Raw genomic sequence first — 23,600 nt, 5'->3', positions numbered from 1 at the left:
ATCTTTCACCCCCGAGTGTTGGAGCATTTCCTAATGGCCTTTAGTGCCGGCCAGCGAGCATGCCGAGTGGCTTCTCAATTATTCATTGGGAAAAGAGGCAGCTTTTAAAGCAGATGCTGCATTAGCTCCACAGGGGACGGGGGGGCTGTAGCCAAAGCTCCCAAGCTGCCAGCGGGGGGGGGGGGGAGAGAGAGAGAGAGAGAGAGATGCAACCAGACTGTATAGCAAAGGGAGGCTCTTATGGCAGCTTTACAAAATACAGGAATGTTCTTGGAGACATGGCCTTTTGAGAAGGAAGGAAGAGTTAAACACGCACAGATGCACCCCCCCCCAAAAAAACACACACACAACCTTGCACAAGTCTCCACCATGGAAATAAGACAAGCAAGTTGTTTATAGAAAGGACAAATACTGGAAAAAGGAGCAAAGCACCCCACTAGAAAAAGGGGCACCGTACTAAGAGCACTCCTGAGATAGTTATGTGCGTGACATCCTGTTTGTTTGTTTTTTCCACAGTGTCCCTGAAAAATGTGACACAGCTAGAGGCATAGCCCTTTTTTGTTGTTGGTTGGTTTGTTTTGCTCGGAGTAAAGAAAAACTGATGAGAATGCCGGCGAAACCTGCCCCCTCCCCTCCCCCGCATACAACTCGCCAGATCCAGTCCCCCCCGCCTGCCACAGCACAGCCACTTGTCACCGAAAGCGAAAGAAGCTAAACTAGCAACGTCGAGTGCGATCCACAACACGCCATCCACACCCACTACAGCACCTTGTCGGCCATCCAAATTACACGTACGTACATACACACGCGTGACACACACAGACACATGCGTACACAGAGAGAGTCCGCTAGGACAGCTCTGCCTGCGTGTGAGACTGCCAAGGCAGCACCGATTGGATGTGCCAGGGATGGGCAGGAATTCAGAACCCTGGAAGAAAGAAACAATCACATGAAGGGTGGGGGAGGTGAATAAATGACAAGACTGAGCCCCTGAACGTTCAGCCTGCAGAGCAGACCCAGGGCATGCCCAGCTGGAACCCCCCCTGCACCACCACCTCTTCCTGCTCCTTCCCTGCCATGCTCCTCTTTCAACCCATCAATCAGTTCACAAGGTGTACAGCCAGCTGCTCCCTTCGCCCACTGGCAGCAGGCAGAGCTAGGAATGGAGCCACCCAAGGTGTGCCAAGAATGGTCAAGAGCCACAGCTCGGAGCTCACAGGACAATGAGGCTGGGATCACGCAGCTGCTGGTAGACATGCAGGAGCTTCTGCACAGTCGCATCCGAATCATTCCCCAGGCTCAGGCGCTCCTGCAGGGACTGTGCCTCCTTCAGCAGCATCTGAAAGAGACGGGTGTGGCTGCATTAGAGACTGCAAAGGAGGGTTGGTTCGATCAGGCAGGCCGGCGTCCAACCGGTGCAGGGTTATCTTCTATGTGGCATGTTGTGCTCTTTGTTCCTGCCCCCTAGGTTACAGTCTTCCTCATACTGCCACCGCGTATGCATCTCATTTCCATCCTTGCTCTCTGCTATCTAGTACTTGCCAAAAAGTCCCCCGAAAACAAAATCCAAACACTAAAGAATTTGCCTAAAATTTATTCTGATCATAGAATCTAATTCTCTGCTGCTAAATGCTGATGTCTGTGTGTATTTGTGGGGGGGGGGGTGGAGAGAGAAAAGGAGACAAACCCGGAGTGAAAACCTTAGCACCAAAAAAGTTTCTAGTTCCCGAAATCATATGGAACGTATTATGAATGACTGCTTTAAGCCCTAGGCTGAGGGAAAAGGGGAGCGGGGGCGGGAGAGAGAAAGGAGGTTACTAATCAAGTTAGGGAAAGTGTAAATAGAATGAATGCAGCCACTGCCAGATTGGGTCAGACCAACTGCCTGTCTTAGTCCAGCAATTACAGAACAAGCCATAAATCCATTCCCTGTCATTCAGTCTGTCAGCCCAGGCTTCTGTATTTAGGTGGCACAGCACAGCATGTCCTCAGGCAACCGAGCGTCCAAAGAGAAGGCCCGGTCAACTGTCTCTGCAGTGGCCATGCCAGGGCTCAGCCCAAACCCGAAAGCCTGGGACGACATGCACTTGGTGGCCTGTCTGCCTTCTTGCAACAATCCAGGCATAGATACGTCACATGTTATCAGCATCCGAGTAGTTCCAGGGGAGAAATGCTGCTTACCTCATGGTTGGCTTGGATCTGGTGAAGGTATTGCATACGGACATCTGGGGGAGAGGAGTCCTCGGCTGCTTGTTCCAGAATCAGAGTCTTCATTTAAAAAGAAGGAAAGGAAAGCAAAAAAAGGACCAATTAAAGTCAGGATAAGATTAACTAACTGGAGAAATCCAGCTCCTTACCTTCAGGTCAAAGCATTCCCCTTTCCAAAGGCAAATGAAATGGGACACAGCACATTTGGGCTTCCTTCTCTCTCGCACCCTTTCGAGTGGATAGGTCAGGACGGTGGGAACCACTGACCTTCCAGATACTGCTGGACTCCACCATGCTGGCTGAGGCTGGTGGGGAGCCAGAGTGCAACAACATCCGGAGAGCCACAGGTAGAGTGGATACTGCCATTTTCTTAATATATCAAGGGGTCCCCTTGGTGAACGGGGAAAGCCTTAAGTGTTAGGCAACAAGTCAAAATAAGTATTTTCCTTTACTCTTTACAATTCTGACAATAAGGGAGACGGGAGCAGAAATTGCTGACGTTCACTTATTCGTCCCGTGTCCAGAACAGAAATCAGTCCGGCGAATACGATTGATATTTGCTGTTTCTTTCAGTCCACAAATTATACGTAATTGATTACATTTCTCCCCACTTTGCAATGTGTTTCCCTTGCATTGAAATTAATGGGGTGGAATAATGTAATGAAGTTTGTGTAAATTGATGTACTAATTGTAACATAATGACAATTATGTAAATTTCCACAGCAGACAGTGAGATGAATAATGTCTCTTTTTTCAAAAGATGAACTGCAGTGGAACAGAAACAGTGCTGCATGCAACCAATACAGGGTGGAGTGGAAAACAATACCTCTTTACATCCCTCCAGGAAACATGCATCAGTTGCATGCGCCCACACACCTTTCCCCTTTGCAGCTCAGTCATTTAATTGCTAAAGTCTCTGAGAGCAGGATTCCCTTTCTGCTATCAGAGAAGTTATTTTCATCCATGCTCTCAGGAAGATGGAAGGAAGGAGAGCCCCTATGCATCCAGGAGAGTGTCCCATACAGCCAAGGGGCTAGGACTCTTTCCCCATTAAATCAACCTAAATTTACTGCAGCATGAACAACAGACCTTACCTCTAGCTGGACTACACCTGAGACATGCTAATGTTTTCTTTCCATGCAGCACAAATTTCAACAGTGTCTGGAAGGGGCATGCAGCTTCCTCTCTCCCCGACCCCCTGCATCTATCCAAAATCTCACATACCTGAATACGCCTAACCACAGCATGGTGCAGCTGGCACATGTTTGCCAGGGATGAGCTCTGGATTATGATCTCCACTGCTTGGATGGGGCCCGATGGGCTCAGGTCACTGACAGCCACCTGGAGGACAACAAGGGCATGATTGCCACAAATTCGTCTGAACAGTGCAAATTAAAAAGCAGAGCAACAAAGTGTCCCATTACCTGTTTTTTTAAAAAAGCCTGCCATTTAGTTTACTTATTTCCATTTTACAGATGGAGTTAGCGAGTTGCTCAAAGCTACCAAACATGCCCATGGTGGAGCTGGGATTTCGTCCCCCAGGTCTAAAATTTTGTTGCATGGTTCTGCAGATTATGAAAGTTAATCATGTGTCATCTGTATTAGTAGCATTTAGAGTTGGGCTTCACATCATGCAGAACACATTGGGACAAAATAAAAGCAATCACTGGATCCACAGAGTTTATAGTCAAAGAAGAAAGGAGAGGCACACAGAGAAACAAGGCTACTCATACGAGAGTAACAAACTGCATGTCCCAGGTAAAGTGTACAGACATGAGAAGAGCCTGCTGGATCAGGCCAGAGTAGCCCATCTATCCCAGCATCCTATTTTCACAATGGTCAACCAGATGCTGCAATGGGCAGCCCAGAAGCAAGACCTGAGCGCAAGAGGTGGGTTCCAGAAACTGCTATTCAGAAGCGCTTACTGCCTCTGACAGGAGAAAAATGTGTCACGGCAGGGCCATGGCCCCTTTGCCGTTCCAGGCAATTACTCCCAGGGGCTCAATTCTGCCTCCACCCTACACCACAGTGTTCCAAACATGCCATTTGGCCTCCACCTGGATAAGAGCAGGTGAAGGGAGTGGATGTCTGTCGAGGTGCCCATTCTAGGGCCCCTTCCCATTCCACCACCACGTCTCTCCAGAGCTATCGCTAGTCGGGCGGTATATAAATTTAATAAATAATAAATAATAATAAAAAGGCCACTGAATTCCCCACAGTCCCTATCCCTGAGAATAAGGGCCCCATTGCACTGCTACTGTATCTGTGCCCGAGAGGATCACTCTTTTAGCAGCTGGGGGCAGGGTGGCTGGCTATGGAGATATGCCCAGGGTTGCTGCTTGACTACAGCAGCCAGGCTTGCAGCATTAAACAGCTGGGTTTTTTTGCTCATCAGCTTTGCTGCATTCAAGAGGGAAGGATGGTCAGATTGGAGTTGTTAAGCTCTGGCTGCCCCTCCCCCCCAGCCCTTTAATCCTCTTGGAGCAGGACGCAGCTGATGTTAATTGCTACCTGCCTCTCCTGCCATGGCCGCTTAACCCCCAAGAGAGAGGGGGCCGGCTGAGCACCAGCAGCGGCTGGGTCCCTCTGGCTTTGCGCATGGGAGCATTAGCACCGCCAGCGTGATTAGTGGCCCTGCTAATTCTGCTCCAGCTAAACCTTCTGGATTAAGCTCATCGGGGAGTACTTCACTGGGGCATGAACAACCAGCCATCTCATTTTGGCAGAGCGCAAGGGCTGCTGTCTTAGCATTTCAGCTGGGATACCAAGTCACAGGCAGGTAAAATGGGTTTGGCATCATCCAGGTAAATCCAAGAAACGGGCAAAGCAGATAATTATAGGACCATAGGAAGCTGCCTTACACTGAGTTGGACCCATTGGCACATCTAGCTCAGTACTGTCTACACTGACTGGCAGAACCTCTCCAGTGTTTCCGGCGGGGTGTGCATGTGTGTCTCTCTCAGCTCTCCCTGGAGATGTGAGGCTTGAACCTGGGACCTTCTGCATGCAAGGCAAACACTCTATCACTGAGCTACTATTAATGAAGGAGTCTGATCTGACTTATCTTTGAGGTCTGGTAAGTTCCTGGGCTGGAAGGAGGCTCTGCCTTGCCATGGTTGGAGGGGAGACATTGTTGAATAGGGTAAGATTCTGCTACAGGTTCTGAAGGGGTTTTGCTGCGTGTTTAGGCTTGCATTGTCCTATCTGGGGATGGGAAGGAATTTTGCCCTGGGTCCTACTTAGCTGCAGCTTTCGCCTTTCCCTGTAGCATTTGGATCGACTCACGCACTTGAGCTTCAGCATTACAAAGCTGTGCTGCGTGTTGCACCAGCAATGTGCTGACAGCACATTAGAATCTGGGTTCTGTGGGCATTAACAGGTGGGATGGATATTGGTTCATGCAAGGAGAATCCTGGGTTAGGCCTTGGTGGGTGCCCTGGATCTTTTCCACCTCAGTCTGTGATTCAATTGCAAGGTGAAGAAAACATGAGATGCTAACCTTCCTATCCAGATATTCTAAGATCCCTCCCTCCTTCCCATGTTGCAGCATCCAGGCTCTTTATAATATAAAGGCTGGTCAGGCTCAGAGACCGTATGAAACAAGCAGTGATGTTGCTCTGAGCAGGTGCAAGGGGAACGCACGTGGCAGAAATCACTCCAGTAACCCATGACAGGAGCCTTGACTCAAGGCTAGAGTGCTATGTGGATTTTTTCACATTAGGATCCTAGGGATATAGGAAGCTGTCTTATACCGAGTCAGACATTGGTCCATCTAGCTCAGTATTGTCTACACTGACTGGCAGCCGCTCTCCAGGGTTTCAGGCAGGAATTCAGGTACATTCCCATCAAAACCACCCCATGTTCTGGCTTGGCCAATGTGCCCATGGGAGGATTCCCCATGCGCATCTCCCACAGGCCCAGTCCACAACTCATGCCTTGCCTCTCGGATGTTTAGTTGCACATCGCCTCCATTTGGGGCAAGTCCCCGCACCGCGGCTGCATCCTGGCTCTGGAGCACGTCCACCGCAGCGTTCTCCGCTAGCAGCCATCGTAGCACAGCACAGCAGAGCGAGATGTCTGAGCAACGATAACAGAGAAGAAGAGCAGATACTGTCAATGTGTGGGGTATGTGAATGGCAGCTGCCTGACCGGCATTTACTGTCCCGCTCCCCAATTTCCACAGTGCATTAACTACATGAAAGGCCTAGGAAGCTGCTGCCCAAGATGGCCACAACGACGGCACAAGAGAAGGTGGCTCCCAATAGAAATTAACAGGAGCGGTCAAAGACCCCGAAACTCTGCATCGCAGGACAATGCTCAAAGGGCAGCGTATCTGCAAGCCAAGGAAAGGGATCATTTCATATTGGTTGCCCACTTGATTGGGTGCAAGGAGTGGCCACATACAGCAGTCTAAGGTCTGGTTTAGAGACAGGAGACAGAAGACACACACACACACACACCCCACCACCAATCCCAAATGAACACTTTGCAAAAGGATACATGCCAGTCATTGGCTAGTCTTCTATCAGCCAGAAAGTGAGACCTTGGGCAGGGTCTGAGATGGAGGGTTGCGCTGCAGGCTGCAAGCGCTCCAGTTCAAAACCCGGCCCATCTCAGTTGGCAAGAGTTGGATCCACGGTTCTAGCAGATGGACCATGGCCCTCTAGATCCTAACCTTGCCATCACGGTCACAATTCTTGGCAGAGCCATTCTGAATTTTACAACAACAAAGCCTAACCCAATGAGAACAATTATGCAAATATATACACTGCATAATTAAGTGAACATACAGGATTTGAGACTCCTTGAGGGAAGCATTTTGCTTGTTTTGGCAAACAGTACACTCTGGCCTTGGCTGACAAATGGATCTGCAGGCTGGGAACTAAATGAGAAGGCCGTCCTGTTCTTTGCTAGCCTGTGCTATTGGCATAGAGCTGCCTTTTCCAACCTTTGGGTTCCTACATGTTGCTGGACTACAGTCTCCATAATTCCTGACCACTGGCATGCTGGCTGGGGCTAATGGGAGTTGTACTCCAGCAGCATCTGAGGACCCAAAGGTTGGGAAAGGCTGGTGTAGAGTACTATCTTTCCTTCAAGCCCTCTTTCTGCTTCTAAAGGGCAGATGCCCCAGGTGCAATCCCTTGATCGGCAGCAGAGTGTCCCTTGTCTTGCTGCAGAATTTGGGAATAATTTCTAAGTTTTAGGGTGCTGGTAGCATTAAAGCAGGGAAGAGACGAAGACCTAGCTGGTATCTGAGTCCCTAGTTGAGATTTGATGGCTCCTGAAAGAATTTGGCAGGGATTCCATCCACAAAATTTTAAAAAATCACTGCAGGATTCCCTGGCCCTCAAATTAACCATCTTACTTACTTAGGCAAGAAAAGGATGCCCAGAGCACCTTTTATGGGTCTTGGAAGGCCAACAGCTCACACAATGAATGGACTGCCTTCAAGTCGTTTCTGACTTATGGCGACCCTATGAATAGGGTTTTCATGGTAAGCGGTATTCAGAGGGGGTTTACCATTGCCTCCCTCTGAGGCTGAGAGGCAGTGACTGGCCCAAGGTCACCCAGGGAGCTTCATGGCTGTGTGGGGATTCGAACCCTGGTCTCCCAGGTCGTAGACCAACACCTTAACCACTACACCACACTGGCTCTCTAACAGCTCACAAGCAGAACAAAAATCCAATTCCAATATTAGTCCTGGTCTTAGCAAAAGACATGGATATCCAACCAAGGAATTCTCTCTCAAGAGATGTGTGTCCCTGGCAGAGCTTGGAAAAGTTACTTTTTTGAACTACAACTACCATCAGCCCAATCCAGTGGCCATGCTGGCTGGGGCTGATGGGAGTTGTAGTTCAAAAAAGTAACTTTTCCAAGCTCTGGCTGGGGATAGCTTGACATGAGCGCTACCTCCATGACAATGATTTCTCTGGAATTCAAAGTAACAAAACATTCAGACTAAGAAATAAACTGTCCACATGCCACTCGGTAACAACTGGAGGAGAATGAGTGGCTTTTTTTGTTTTTTAAAAAAGGATCCAGCCAGGTTCGAGCAACATTCATGGGAATAAAAGTATGAGCACAAACCCAGCCTTTTCTCTACAAGGTTCATGGGGATAGGAGAGGACTGTGAATTTAGTAAAAACCATTTTGAAGCAGCTTGCATTTGGCATTTGGCCTGGAGACAGACACAGTGAAAAGACCGACTTGGGCAGCTTGCATTTTCATCTGAGGGGTGAACTGGCCAAGAGAGCAGCCTGAAGGCAGATAACACAGTTCCCAAAGCTGAAGCTAAGCAGGTTCTGGCCAAGTAGGCTGCCTGCTATGGGTTGGGGTCAGGGGACACCCTGGGGAAGCCTATATGAGCTGCTCTGAGCTCTTTGGAGGAAGAGTGGGGTGTAAATGTGATTAGATAAAATAAAATGCCAGCTGACAAGAGGACTTGGATTGAGGCTCCCCAGGAATGGGATAAAGCTAGCCCATTGCCAAGCAAGCTCCCCATCCCCAAAACAGCCTCCTTTGCAAACAAAGGAAATTGCCTCTTCCTACATGTGCAAAATGGCATTTGGGAACTGCCAGCACTGGTAGGCCTTGCAGGCACTAAGGCTCGCACTGGGGAGGGGCAGAGAGAACATAAGCCACCTGGGCTCCTCAGCATCACACACCTGCACAGAAGTCCTTCAGGGCAGTTCTCAGCAGTTCAGAGGACACCTTGATCGAAGCGACTGATGGAGCCAAATAAGCCTCTCCCAAAGGGCTGGCTGCCCTCGCAACAAGCTCTTTGCTGCCTGCGGTGCTCTCGAGATCAGGCTGCATCTGGGATACTTTCAGGAAGGTGTCGAGTGGATCCACAGGGAGGGGTATGGCAGCGGCAGGCTGGGTGGCTTCAGACACACCACTACCACCATGTAAGCGAAGGCACTGCAGGAGGTCAATGGTGACTTCTCTCAAGGGCAAGCAGATGCCTTCTCTATCTGGAGAAAGACCAGAGGAATCATCTGAAAGCAGGTCATCCAGGAGCTCAGTGGACTCTGAGACAGTGCCTAGGATCTCCCGGAGGCTGTAGTAGAGGGAACAGGAGACTGTGAAAGGCAGCTCCAGCTTGGAGCCTTCAGTAGGGCCCAGGGGGAGGGTCACCTCCGTCTTGTTCCCAGGAAGGAGCTGATCTATAGGGAAGGTATAAGTGGTGGCAGAATCTGAGGAGTCCTCTTCAAAGTCACAGGAGCTGGCGAAGAGCTGAACGCAAAAAGTCCAGCCACGCTCCAGGCTGCACTCACTCGAGTTCTCCAAAATGCAGGAGACTGTCAAGGTGTCCTGAACCAGTAGGTGGCTCCAATGGGCAGCGATGGTGCAAGTGATGGGCTTTTGACCATTCTGGCTGGACAGCAAAGCAGCGCTCACATTCATCACCTGGTTCAGGCACGTCAAAGCTCGGTTTTTCTGGTCCACGGCCTTTTTTAAGGATGAAACTCTGCAGGGACCAGGAGAGAGAGAGAAAACAAAAACACTTGAGCTATCAGAGCTTGCAAATCCTAATTAAGTACAGCGAAGGTGGCCACATGCATGCAAAGAGAAGAGAAGTTACAGATGACCTAAGGCACTCGCCTGCCAAAAGTACACATGCACTGGAATTCCTGCTTCAGAATACTGGACAGGACAAGAAACATCTACCTGCCTCCTTTCTCACCTTTAGCCTTCCTTGAATCTGAACTTCCAGGAACGTTGCTCATTATCTGGCCCCACCCCTGTGGCAGGAACAAAGAGGGGGAAAGGCACCGAGTGGTGATCCAAAAGAGAAGAGATGGGCTAATTTTGTCTATTTGAATGTTTGGGTTATTATTTATTTATTTATTTAATAAATATTCTCTGAAACGCGTAGAGCACTCAGATAAATCACGGACATAGCACCAGAGCCCGTCTCTGCTCTTTGGATCGACACCCCTGTGGGCCAACTTTGACAGATGGTCAGAACAATCCACCTGTCAATCACCTGACGTCATTTGGATTGTTAGCAGCTTGGGAAGCACAGTGCAAGGGCCTTTGCTAGCCCTAGGCATGGCAAAGGACAGAGCAAAGCTGTTTCCTGCCAGGATTGGATGCATGACCACACTGCCCATGAAGAACTGGGCCACACGGCCAATGCAGCAGGGTTGAACTCATTGCCCATCAGTGGATGGACTGTGACTTCCACCCTGCTTTCTGCAGGGATCTTCCACACAATTGAGTTTGCAGCCAATCTAGCTATGTCTCTACCTGTCCCACACCTGACATCACATATAGCACTAGGTGTGGGGTAGGTCGGTGAGGTTTTGGGGAAGATGGCCTCACAGGTCAAATTGGGACTTGGGCTGGGCCAGATCTGGCCTGTGAACTGAAGGTTTCCCATCCCTGCTTTAATTCCATGATCTGCTAAAGTGACCAAGCTGATCCAAATCAATATACAAAGAGACACCATCTACTTTCTCAAGAGTAGCTGTGCCAAGTGGTTCCTGTTGGTGCTAATTCGTAACGAGAGAGAGAGAGAGAGAGAGAGAGAGAGAGAGAGAGAGAGAGAGAGAGAAGAGTTGTGGGTTGATCCACAGACCAAAATGTAACATATCATGTTCTAAGCCCTGTTTGGAAGTTTAATTCCTCATGTGAGTAGAAATCATTGATGAAGAGAGCGGGGCTGTGCCTCCTGGCCCGCTCAGTCGCCTAACCCTGCTACCTTCCATGCCTTTGGGGTCACAGGGAAGGACTGAAGCAGGGAGCCTGCTGTACAACCACAACCAGGTTTATAAATCATGTCACGTTCTGTGCTTTAGAACACCCTCCCCAGTGTGTGGGCGATAGTGAAGCCCAGCTAATGGGGATGTAAAGGAGGGGAAGGGCCAGCTAAGGCAACCCCTCCCTCATGCTATTCTAACTAACAGCAGGACTAAACGCCCAAGCAGGGCTATACCTGTCAATCTCAAGATCCCTGTGGGTAGATTTTCATAATCAAATATCACCATCAGATTTCCAAAGCCCAGATCCTATACCAGTTGCTCAGGGAGGATAATCCAGTGAGCTTTAAGCAAAACTGAGTGTCACAAGATATTCATATGAACATGCGTGTATGTGTGTGTGAGTGAGAAAGAAATGCAAATGGAGGACAGATCTTACCTTTCAGAGACATGGCCTATCCCAGAGAGCAGCTCCTTGATCCTCTGTCCAGCTTTGTCAGGGTTCATCTTAAAAGGCTGTGTATCATCCGGGCTGCACAAGCCACACGTCATGAGGCGGCCTTTAGCAGACAAAGCCAGAAGCTCGGACTCACCTAAGGACAGCAACACCCACCCATACCAGAGACAATGAGGAGGACTAGAAAATGTCTATGTGAGGATTTGGGTCACTTCCCCCACCCCCAAGGTTTTTAGTAGAACCCTGATATTCACAAGCCAGCTCCAGATGCAAAAAACATACACTTAAAATTAAGGCAGGGTGTGGAACGTATGGCCCTTCGGATGTTGTTGAACTCCAACTCCCAACAGCCCCAGCCAGCACGGCCACTGGGCAGGGATGATGGGAGCTAATCCAGCAACATCCATAGCTTCTCCACGTCTGGAGTGAAGAATTCTGAGCTCAGGTTTTTGTTTTGAGTGCCAGAACTGAGCTGAGCTCATAGTCTTTCCTTACAATGATCCACTCCTGACTACGCTACCCCCAACCCCAGCTTTCCTGATTCCAGCAGTGTATCTAAAGGGGGAAGGGTCATTTTCTTATACACAATTGGGACTCAGAAATCCTTGCTGCTATACTTCAAAGTCACCCTGAGATCCAGCATTAAATCCCCATCTAACTTCTGCCCATCCCTGATCTAGAATTCCATTGCTGAGACTGGGAGGTAGCCAGACACGAATCCTTCCAAAGCCATACAGAAGAGGCCCATGGCAAACGTTCAAGGGGGAAAGAGATGGGCAATCTGACAAACCCTGGGGTGCCAATCACGTAGCTACGGTTGTTATTTGGACGCAGAAGCGGCGGCTGCTGGAGGGAGCCATCAATATTATTATCCTTTGTTGACGTTTCAGGAGCCATTTGTGGGAACAAAGCAACCTCAGAAGCTGCCACCCCCCTCACGATGAAACCGTGAGCAGGAGCATAGATCACAGAGGGGTGCATTGAAATGGATGGTGCCAGGGGCTGCACTCACCAGGAGTGAAAAAAGAGGCATAGCAGACCTGGGGACCCCACAGGAAAGGAAGCAAAAGCAAAGAAAGGCTCCCCACTGCTGCATCAGCCACCTCACTGCAAAGCAAGCTCCCAGCTACTTGCAGCCAGGCACACTGTGCTCCCTCTTCAGGCGCATACGAACGCAGACGTGGCTGCCTACTGCTCCTTCCCCACAGAGGATCGCTGTTGGGAGTGATGCTGAAATGAAGTGACAGGTGGCCAAAGTAGGTGGGAAGGAAGGGCACAGAGAACCAGTTTCAGAGAAGAGTTCTGTAGCACGCAGGAGGAGACGTGCAAATTCTCACACCTGCTGCCTGCAGAATCCTGCCACCTCGACTGGCCAGTTTCATTTCACTTGCAAGCTGCTCTAGAAGCCCTGCTATATTCCTCAGTTTCGTTCCCTCAAGGAGATCAGTTTCATCCTGATCTGCGAGCCCTTGCGATTAGGACCAGCCAAAGAACTAGTCAGTGAGCAGGGAGGTGTCTGGATAGCACGCGGGACAAAATCTGGGGCTAGGTGCAGAATGTGCCTTCTGGAGATTTTCTGGATTCAATTTTGTAAAAAAAAAGCAAAAGCTCCTAGTTCTTAAAAGATTGGAAAGGGAGAGTCCCTGCCTTGTAACAACTATTTTGTGCCCTCTCCACCAGTGCAATCCCCCTTCCCTGCTCAGTTCTTCAACAGGCAGCAGAAAGACATTTTCACTGTTGTAGAAACCCTGCAATCCTGAGTTTGGTTCTTTGTGGACCGTGAACAGTGGAAGGAGTGGCCCTAGGCACATCTCCTCCAGCTCATCAGTCAAATGAGGCAACAACTCTTGTCCTGTGCTGATGGGAAGCCCGGATGGGAAGCAAAGAGCCTCATGCCTCTCAATCCCGTCTCGGCAGGCCAAGCAGCCCACTCCTCCTCTGCTCAAAAGGCAGAGACAAATGGGAGTCACTAAGCCTTCATTGATCCTAGCTGGGGAGGAGGAAGGCTGTTTCCTGCACACAGGATATTAATGCCTCTTGCATGGTGAGCAAGCACAATGCAGCTGTTCTATACAAGAAAAGAAGAGGCTCTTGAATTGCTACACCCTGCCCTGATCTCAGCATTACAGAGCCATTTTGCCAGAAAGAGGCAGAGCTCCTGAATTGCCATTCAGTTCTCTGTGTTTAGTGCCTGGGGTTGCTCTGAGCTGGCCCCACTGTGCAGGATGCTGAATCAAGACAGAGTCATGGCACCCTGGAGCCAGCACATAATGGGCATAGCCTCTGCCAAAAGCCATCACCGCTCTTTAGAGAAGAAAGCAGGGCTCAGGATGAGGCCAGAAGCAGGCAGCGGGGAATCTGCTCCCCTTCACTCCACCCAAAACAAGAGAAAAAGAGAGAGAGAGAGAGCTTTCAATTCCCAGGTTGGTGGGCTAGACATGAATGACTCTCATGAAAATGAAGAAGTGGGTCTTTATAAGAGGGGGTAGAGACAGGGGAACTTTGGGCCAGGCCCTGAAAATATTGCCCCAAGGTCACTTCCCAATGCCTCAAGTGACTCCATCAGCAGTGACTCCTACTCTGGCCAGTGCCTGCAACCTAGCGGCAACTTGGGATCATGTTGACTGTAGTCCGCTCACACCACGCTCGGACACAGGAGCATGGCGTGGGGACAGAACCTGCTGCTGGAAACTGGAAAGAGCCTACAGCCCCAGTCAGCAACCAACATTGCTGGGAGGGGGACACTTTGGAAAAAGAGCAGGGAGGGTGGCACACTAAAGGCCCAACCTCCCCACTTCCCTGTGGGCTGCCGACATGCCCAAGGCCACAAGACTTTCCACCTTTTCTGCACTGGCAACTGAGGGGCCAGGGTGGCTTCACTCTCAGGGCCCGATTTGGCTCAGGAGCCTAGTCTACCAGCAAAAGGGCAGTGTTAACACAGCCTGGCCTGCTTATGGAAGTAAATTCTGTCCCCACTGGCTCTGTCACAATGTCACAGAGTAGAAAGGGCTTGGTAAAAGAAAGGGGTGGGACTACAGCCAAGACTCAGAGGCCCAAGCTAAGGTACACCCTGATTGCAGCAATTCCTCCTCACAACTCATCTGTTTTCCCTCACAATTTGCAAGCAGTATTATTGAGGGCTGCATGCATGCAACAACCTCACATCCAAGTTATCCCGAACATTTCAGTCCACAGAGCATCCTAGTACCTTCAGACTCCCGGGATGACAAGGAAAGCGCCACCACGCTGCAGATGCTCAAACTGGCAGGAGACAAAGCAGATGGAAGGGTCCCTGCCGAGTCCTCCACCTTCTCAGCCTCCAGGGTGTTGCTGTCCAAGTCAACAGCATAGATGTCAGAATGGGTGCTGTAGTACATGCGGCTGCCCCCGCTACACGCCGCACACAAAACAGGTCCCTGCAGATAGTACTCACGGAGCTCTGGGACCTTGACTTCTTCCCCCTGGGCTGCCTTGATGGCCACCATTTTCCCGTAATGACCCAGAGCCACCACACAGTCACAGCCCAAGTCTCCGTACGCCGGCAGCTCCTCTGCATCTGGGGACCTCCGCTCTGTCCTCAAGGCACCAATGAAGACAACCGGCTCCTCCAAATGATGAAGGATCTTGACAGGTGAATCTTCACGGCTGTGGTTGTCGAGAGAACTCACGGCCTTCAGGGGCACAGAGCACAGCTGCCCGTCTGGGAAGCCACAAAGGATCATGGGAGAATCCAGCATGGCAGCATCAATGCCAAAGAGGAGGCTGAAGAGAGGCTCCTCCAGCACAAATCCCCCGGAGTGGCGAAGGCTCTCCTTGTGGTTGGTGGTGCTAGGAGAAGTTGCACAACACAGGACAGGGAGAAAGTGTGCCAAGGACATGTCCCCATCGTTGTTTGTGCTGGTGGTGATGTTCACATGGCTTATTGGTTGGTGTGGCAAGTTCTCCCCGTCCTCGGGGCCTGGGAGCTTGTGGAGGTTCATGCACCACTTCCCTTGTACTTGGGAGAGGGTGACGAGGACATCATTGAGAAGCGTGAAGGTGCAAATTGCAGCATCAGGAAAGGTGCAGGCACCAGAACCCATGGGGAGGACACTGGAGAAGCAGTCATTTTCCTCCCCGTCGGTCCGCTTTGCTAACCTTCAAAGCAAGCAAGGGAAAGCTCTCAGTGAAGCCAAAGGGTAAGGCCCAGAAATGAAGGAGGGGAAGAAACATACACACATGCATAGCCCACCATCAGCTTCATGGGGCTGAAATCAGGAGCAGCCAGCTGGAGAAATGAGAGGAAAGCGATTGCTTTGGAGGGAGGCCCTGACAACTTAACCCTCTGGCTGCCCTAAAGACTCACAAACCTCTAACTAGAGGTTGCTCAGCACCTGGAGCGCAATGACAGAGAAGCAAAAGCAGCTGAGGGCCACCTTGGATGTGATGCGATGCGGGAGAGACACAAATAGGATCTCCGGCAGTTTTCTTAACAGCACTTGCCCAAATAGGAGAGGGTTGTATCCAACTAAATCACTGCACGTGTACAGCAAAGTCCGCAAGTGCAACAGAACTTCCCCTCCCTTCCTCCCCCTGCAACTGTTCCAGAGGGTTGCAAGGAAGCCCCAGATTACATTTGCAGGGCACACTGGGGGGGGGAGGAGAGAGAGGGGAAATTATCTTTTGCTTGCGGCAGTAGTTCTGCACGTGCAATGACTTAGCAGGATACAACCCGGAGATTGAGATTGGGGCTTCAGCACTGGGAAAGGATTTAACTCTCCCCACTGCACTATTTTACCATTTAAAATCGCACATGCATGTGAAGCTGCTACTTGCACCATGGGCAAAATGTACTGCCCCATCGAGGGAAGGCGATTTTAGCTAGGAAAAGACCCAGCAGGGGCGGAGAAAAATAAACCCCAACTCCCCCAGTGTTGCAAACCCAGGTCATTACTGGCAGCTATTATCATTTTTTATTTTAAAAAAACCTGAAGGAGGTTTCTCTTGTTTAGGCCAACTCTCCTTTTGAAAACTCCAGTAGTTCTTCACCCTCGCTAAGCAAGAATGTGCAGAACAATGAAAACCCCACCCGCCATCCCACCCCAATATAGCAAAATAACACACTGGGTAAGCAATGCCTAGCAATCCAGGCACGCATGTCTATAGACACCTTGTTCGCCTGCAGCCCCACCTGCAAAGGAAACCGTCATGGTCAACAAGAGAAGGGGCTTGGTTGGTTTCGTTCCTACACTCTCTTTGCTTGGTCCCTTCCCCCTTCCCCAGCCTGCATCTCTAGTTTTCCCTTACTTCTCGGTGGAGCTCGATCCCAAAATACCCCTAAGAAAGGCAAACTCAGCAGATGACAGTGCTTCTGAATACAAAAAGAATCTCTCTTCAACAAGCTAAAGCTGCCACAGAACAAAAGAGCGCAGCCAGGAGCTCATGGAAGCAGCCTCAGATTAAACGAGATGGCAGCCATACACTGAATCATATTCTGGGTCCCATATGCCACACTCTCTAATCAATTTGAACTCACACAGATCCAGTCATCATTCCTGTGGCAATCCAGGAGAGCTTGGGGGAGGCTGCAGTTCAGGGACAGAGCACATGCCTTGCATGCAAAAAGCTCCAGGTTCAATCCCCAGGAGGAGGGCCGGAAAAGACACCCATCTGAAACGCTAGAGAGCCACTACCCGTCAATGCAGACAATACTGAGCTAGATGGCTCAATGGTCTAGCCAAATAAGACCCACAAATGTATGAATATACTTCATGTTATGATATGGCATCATATTATGATTCAATGAACAAACACATACAAACAGGAAATAAACAATAATGACCCATGACAAGGCCTTCTTGGTGGTGGTGTTTTCCAGTTTGTGGAATGTACTGCCTGGTGAGTGCCTTCCTCATTGCTGACTGTTTATCCAGGCATTTGATGTCTGATGGCAACTGGCCATGGCAACCTTGAAATTAAGTCTTTTTCAATTATGCCCCAATTCATCCTAAATCCATGGGAAAGGTTCCCAAAACAATCTTCTTTGGGGAATGTAGCCAAATGATTCTTCTTGTCCCTCAGTAGTAAGAACCAGCTACTGTCGACTAATAGCGAAAACAGATATATAACTGGTTGTTCCATACCTTATTGTTTTTGTCCTGTTTTTATGTTTGTTCATTGAATCATATTACTATATTCATATATTTATGGGTCTTATTGCTGATTGCGTATATTATATGTAGCTGTGAACCAGGATATCCAAGGAACTGCCTTGCTCGCTATATCCCTGCCTGGCAAATGTGGTCCTCAGATGGGCACTGCCAGGTACACTTTGCCTGCACTAGAAACTGGGCTTTTAGTGTTGCAGCTCCAGCTCTCTGGAATCACCAGCCTACCATGATGATGTTTAGGTGCCTACTGAAGACATTTTTGTTTATGAAGCCTTTCCCTGAGGTGTAACCCAGTTATTTATGGAATATCAGTTTTATATCCGATGAAACTGTTTTGTTATTTTGGGGATTTATATGGATGGTTTTACTGTCTTTAGAGTTTGTTGAACTGATTTTAAAGCTTGTGTGTATTATTCTGTCTTTTATCTTGTATGCTACTTCAATGGCTTTATGCTGTGAAGCAGTCTATAGATTTGCATCGTAATAATAATACCCTAATTGCATACTGTACTGACTCAGTATAAGCCAGTATAAGTCCTTAGGTACATGCAGGTTAAGAATTTTCCCACCACCAAAGAACACAGTCACTGCACCTCTGCCATGTGGGCTGCCATGCTTTGAGGAGCTCTGGACAATTTTAAAAGGAATACTAGTCAATCTAGCTCTTTACACCAAAGTGGTCTCAGATAACTATAGTACATAAGGCCAAGTGCGCACATTTTAGTTGGGCTGTGCTCTATCTTATATTTAGGATAATAAAACTGTTAACACAGCAGTCCATATGGGCCTAAATGCTTGCAATAGAGTTTAGAAATGCTTTATATTGAGATGTTTACCATTTTGGTTCTCAGAGTGGCTTACAATAAAACATAAAAATACAAAATCAAAACAAAAATAATATGGAAACAGAAAGCTGTCTTATATTGAGTCAGATCACTGGACCATCTAGCTCAATATTGTCTACACTGAGTGGCAGAGGACATTCCCTGTCCTACCTGGAGATGCCGGGGATTGAACCTTCTGCATACAAAGTAGGTGGTCTACCACTGAGCTAAACCCCTTTATGTTAGGAGACATTAAAACTTTTATCTTTAAAAAAAGACCAAAAAAGTAAAAGTAAAGGTGGCAGCAGCATAATTAACAACCATAAAAGGGCTACAGAGAAAAAATTTCAGCAACACTATCCTATACATAAATACTCAGAAATAAGTCCAACCAAGTTCAATGGGGCTTACCCACAGGTAAGTGGGTGTAGGACTGCAGCTTAAAAGTGGCAACTGAGTGTGCCGATTGCATCTTGTTAGGGAGGGCATACCAAAGTCCTGTTGTCACCACCAAAAACATTCTAAAGAAAGATGACACTCTGGTCAACAACAGTGGTGGCAACTCAATAATGAACTCCCCAGAAAAATCTGTTCCCAGGGATGCATAGTGGGCATGGAGGAGGAGGAGGAGGAGGTGAGGTTCCTTAATTTGTAACCTTCCAGCCTAAACTACTAATCCAACCTTGTGGCAGAACTATCAGAAGCTGAGTTTGAAATACCTGCCAGGTGATGCCCCTCCCTCACCTGCTTTGGTAGTCCAAGGACACACAGTAAATACCAACTCCAGCACACAGGATATATAGCTGCTGGTGGACGGGCAAGAGCTCCACATGCCAAACTTGATCAGGAAACCTGTAGACAGCCTAGGAAGGAAACAGGCCATGGGTAGGGAAAGAAAAAGGTCTTAGAAGGTCTTCAGTAGCCCCACATGGGAAGGGAGACACTGGGAGTCACCTCTACAACCCATCCCCTTGTCAAGCCACATTTTTAGCCCACAGGAAGACCACACATGTGAACATACACCCAGAGCAGACTGTTGATAATCTGAACAGGGCAGCATCTTCCTTAATACAGGCATACCCCACTTAACGTCACTTCACTTAACGTCGCCTTGCTATAACGTACATGCTCCGTTCGCCACCATACCCCGCTTAACGTACGCGCGCTTCGCAATTACGGACACTTAACGGCATGAGGCCGCTGCCATCTAGTGGCGATTGCAGTGCAGTACATGCATAGATAATTGCTTCACTTTAAGTACATTTTCACTTTACATACACGCTCCAGTCCCATTGCGTATGTTAAAGCGGAGTATGCCTGTATAAACCATCTTCACTCCAAAGCAGCCAAAAGGTTCAGTCACCAGCTTTCTATCTTTACGTGTGCTGGATCCTTACCCATAAGATTTTGTTTTGTAAGTGGCCAATCTCCCATGTTATTAAAAGCAGGTTGGCATGGTGAGATTTAAAAAGCGGAGTTTTGCCTGCCATGCAGATACAACAGAAGAAGCTTCACCTTAATTTATCCATGTTGCTGTCAAAGGCACGGGTGCAAAATCGATACAAAGTTGGCAACTCTCTGCTTACGCAGATGTGAGGTATCATGGGAATTTCTCTCCAAAATGCTGTAGCTACATGTGGTAAAGGGGCAAGTTCCCAATGAGCATTTGTTACCTCCTGCCCATCTTGAGTCTGGCCAGACACAACATCCTCTGGGTATCATTTCACATACCCAGTGGTGGGTAGTCAGAAGCAGTTATGTCTGCATACACTTTGATTTAAAACAAGCTTCACTCTCATAAATCAGCTAGATCTTATTTTCCTCTCTCTCCTGAGGATATACAACTTCTGCTATTTTCTCTGAAGACCATGCATTGCAATAAATGGAGCCAATGTTATCTAATAGTCTACATGTAATTCTTCATTTTAAGCTGCTAACAGTTGCCACTGTTGCTGTACTGTGCTGATGAACAAGTGACATATTTTATCCAAGATGGGGCTCCATTTCAGGAGTGAAGGAGCAGGCAGTAGCCCACATGGCTGTCTACAGTAAAAGCTGCAACAGCAGTTCAGAGAGGATTGCAAACCGAGCACCCTCTTAAGAACGAGAAAGCCTGCAAACCTTAGATTTTTTTTTTTTTGCCATCACATGTTGATATGGGAATCAGTAACACGAAAAAAAGTGTTAACCCATTTGTGACCTACTTCTCTGTACAAGAGAAAAGTGTGGGAGGCTGAGCCAGATATTACCATAATCATGGGTTCCTTAGAAACAATCAAGGGAATAAATTAAAGGGATACATTTAACGTAGTGCTAAGGTTTGCAACAGACCCAGCAGCCAGTATAGGGAAAAATGATAGCATCCATATGAAAAATACTTCATTTGCTCATCTACAGAGACAATAAAGAGAGCTGAAAAACACCCTTTGTTTTACAGTTCTAAACTCTGGTTTAACAGAACTATCCCAGAGTGTAGAGGTAGATTTCTAATTGACAGATGATGCAAAAAAAGAGAAAAGAATGCAAACCACCACAGGCAGCTGTCAAGAATTGGGTGCCATATGTAAGTCGATGATGAAACACAGACAACCAACCTGCTGCAAAAGACGGCTAGAGTGAGAGAGTGCATTGAAAAGTCAACAGAAGACCTAATTGAAAATTTAGATGGTTAAGCTCAGGTTGCTACATCAGGGAGCCCTGCCTGTCAATTTCACATGAGACAAGCATTCAAGTCACAGGTGTTTATGCTAAACTGAGGCTTTTGTCAGGCAAAATGCAAGATCCTCTGCAGAACCAGGCCCAAAATTATTTCTGTGACATTATAACAGAAGGGGGGGAGAAGAGAGATGAGGAACTATGATGGTCTGTCTCCTGCTACAGTCACAGTACAGGCTACAGGGCAAGCAGATGACAAGGCACCACACTTGGCTTTGTAACCACACAGAATCCATCTCACTCTACTTTTTGCTCTAAATGTCTGTGCAATTCCTGATGCAGGAATTCTATGTGGCTTGAAAGGTTGCAAAACAGACACAGACTTGGTCCAAGAAAAGATACTGGTTACAATCCTGTGGCTGAATAGATGTACAAAGCCTGGCATTCACAGAGGACTCCCTGTTCTCTCCTTTGAGCAGATGAACACTCTACACTTGTGTAATCTCCCTTTACATCAAGTGTGGGGAATCTGCAGCCCTTCAGATGTTGGACTCTCAACTTCCATCAGCCCCATCTAGCATAGCCAATAGTCAGGACTGATAGGGGCTGGAGTCCTGCAACATCTGGAGGGCCACAGGTTCCCCATTCCCAGTATACACAGCAAAGTTCCTGCAAGTGCAGGACTTTGGCTCTCAACCATTATCTTTACCAATTCCCCTACCAAAATAAATGCCAGTTGCTCCTTCAGACCACTGCCATGCTTTTTTTCCTCTTAGCGCAACTGGGGGAAAATCAATGTTCTATTAAAACATAATCATTTGTACATATGTGCAACTTTTTTCTTGAATTATATACTTAAAATGCAATACTTAGGTTTACTGTTAGTCACAACAGGATGGATTTGTGCAGAGACAGAATAGGCATGGCTTGGTCTTCTGCCCATGAATAAAGGCATCTAATAGCTGTTACAGCCTTCATGAACAAAACCTATCATACAGTCAGAGCTAGGAAACTGAACTACCAAGAAGGCACATCCTGAAGACCAGTTTTTACTTTGTAGATGAATCATCCCCTGGCATCCTCAAAACATTACACTGTACTCACAATTGGGGTGATTATTAAGGTGGGTTCTGCTGCTGATGGGTGGTGATTTTAAACGAGGTTAGAAATTACAGGCATGGAAGACAAGTCATTCCAGATTAATCCATGCAGCGTACAAATGTGTGATCCTGTGTGCCTGCTATTAGAGTTTCAAAGAGTTTGCATCAGGCAGGCTGAGAAGGGTTTCAGTCTGCCTCCTTGCCTAGAGAGCAGCATTAGGATCCCAGAAGTGGTTCATAGCATCTAACCCGCTTTCTCCAAGACCTCCACATATCCCCCACGCCCTTAAACAAAATCGATCAATTTGGGTCAGCAGGATTGAAGGGTCATCCCCACACCACTTACCTTCATCAGCCGCCCTTCTTGGTTATAGACATAGACAAATTCGGTGCCATTAGAGAGGTAGATCTGGTTCTCATGGCAGAGCACTCTGGGCTTCCCAGCTGCCAGCCCCCCCACCGGGCAACAGAATCCTGCCAGGTAATCCACCCGGTGCCCCACCTGTGCCATGACCCCCGGTGCCAGCCTGGAAAAGGGACCAGAAAGATAGGGACACGCATGCAGTGGGGTGGGGCAGGATGCGATAGTCTTTCTGGTGCAGCCCCTTTTCTCCTTAAGCACGTGGGAGGTATAGAGCAACCAAGGATGGAGGGGGCCCCGTGCGCCCTCCACGGCAACCACAAATCACACAAAGGGAGCAGCCCCACCTGGGCGATGCTAGCCCACTCCGACGTGAACACTCCCTTTTCAGGAGGGAAATAAAGAGGGATGGTTTAGAACCCACTCGGGGGGGGGGAGAGAGAAACCCCATACGCCCCCCCCAGCCACTCCCAATAAGGTAAAACGAGAAAAAATCCTATAAGGACCTAAGCAAGCAATTTCCCCCCAGTGGATAGATTCGCCCCCCCCAGCAAAGGGGCGGGGCTGCCACTGTGACCCCGCCTCCTCCTCCGGGCAGCGCCGCTAATGCCTCCAGCAGTCACGAGCGCCGGCGGCCCTCCCCTTTGAGCCACTGTCTCCTCACCCTGCGACTGTCTAGAGCGGGCTGGGTGGGTGGCATTTACGGCATGCCGTAAAGCGGGGAGGAGCGAGAGAACAGATTCGCAGTTGCTAAGGAGGAAGAGGGTGAAGCTACGTGCATGGGAGGTGCTTTTTGAGAGATGGATCCCATTGAAAGGATCTCAGGCAGCCGTGCCTGGAATGCTCTCCAGAGAGGGAGAGAGCGAGGCTGCTACTCGGAATAAGCAAAGACTGGACCTCGTCCAAGGCAGCTGCATTTATGTATTTTAGGGCGGATGTCTGAGAAAAGAGACAATCTGCGGTTTCAATGGCTGGGTAGTAAATGATGTGTCGGTTCAACTTCGCCAAGTTAGGCAGAGGGTGGAATGGTGGCTACGTGGAATAGCATTTGAGTTATAAGGAAAAAAGCTGCCTGAAGAAAACTGCAAGGGATTTTGTAAGTAGATGGACCCCCATGCGCAGAGGCAGTTTATTTCTGAAA

At 48.6% G+C, this 23,600-nt stretch overlaps 1 protein-coding gene across 1 annotated transcript; it reads right to left on the bottom strand.

Moving 5' to 3' along the window:
• Positions 1-363: 363 nt before the first annotated feature.
• On the bottom strand, positions 364-23,254 carry FAAP100 (FA core complex associated protein 100). The gene is made up of 9 exons (XM_061615733.1): positions 22,445-23,254; positions 19,088-19,206; positions 14,579-15,507; positions 11,353-11,506; positions 8,874-9,679; positions 6,149-6,285; positions 3,433-3,549; positions 2,182-2,268; positions 364-1,339 (listed from the first exon to the last, which is right to left on the bottom strand). Exons 1-9 carry the CDS (start codon positions 22,607-22,609, stop codon positions 1,214-1,216), a joined length of 2,640 nt encoding a protein of 879 aa, XP_061471717.1. The 5' UTR covers positions 22,610-23,254; the 3' UTR covers positions 364-1,213.
• Between the last annotated feature and the right edge of the window lie 346 nt (positions 23,255-23,600).

This window comes from Rhineura floridana, chromosome 3 (genome assembly GCF_030035675.1).
Source record: "Rhineura floridana isolate rRhiFlo1 chromosome 3, rRhiFlo1.hap2, whole genome shotgun sequence".
Classification (NCBI taxonomy): domain Eukaryota; kingdom Metazoa; phylum Chordata; class Lepidosauria; order Squamata; family Rhineuridae; genus Rhineura; species Rhineura floridana.
Note: the sequence above shows the minus strand (reverse complement) of the source record. Positions and strands in the feature narration are given on the sequence as shown.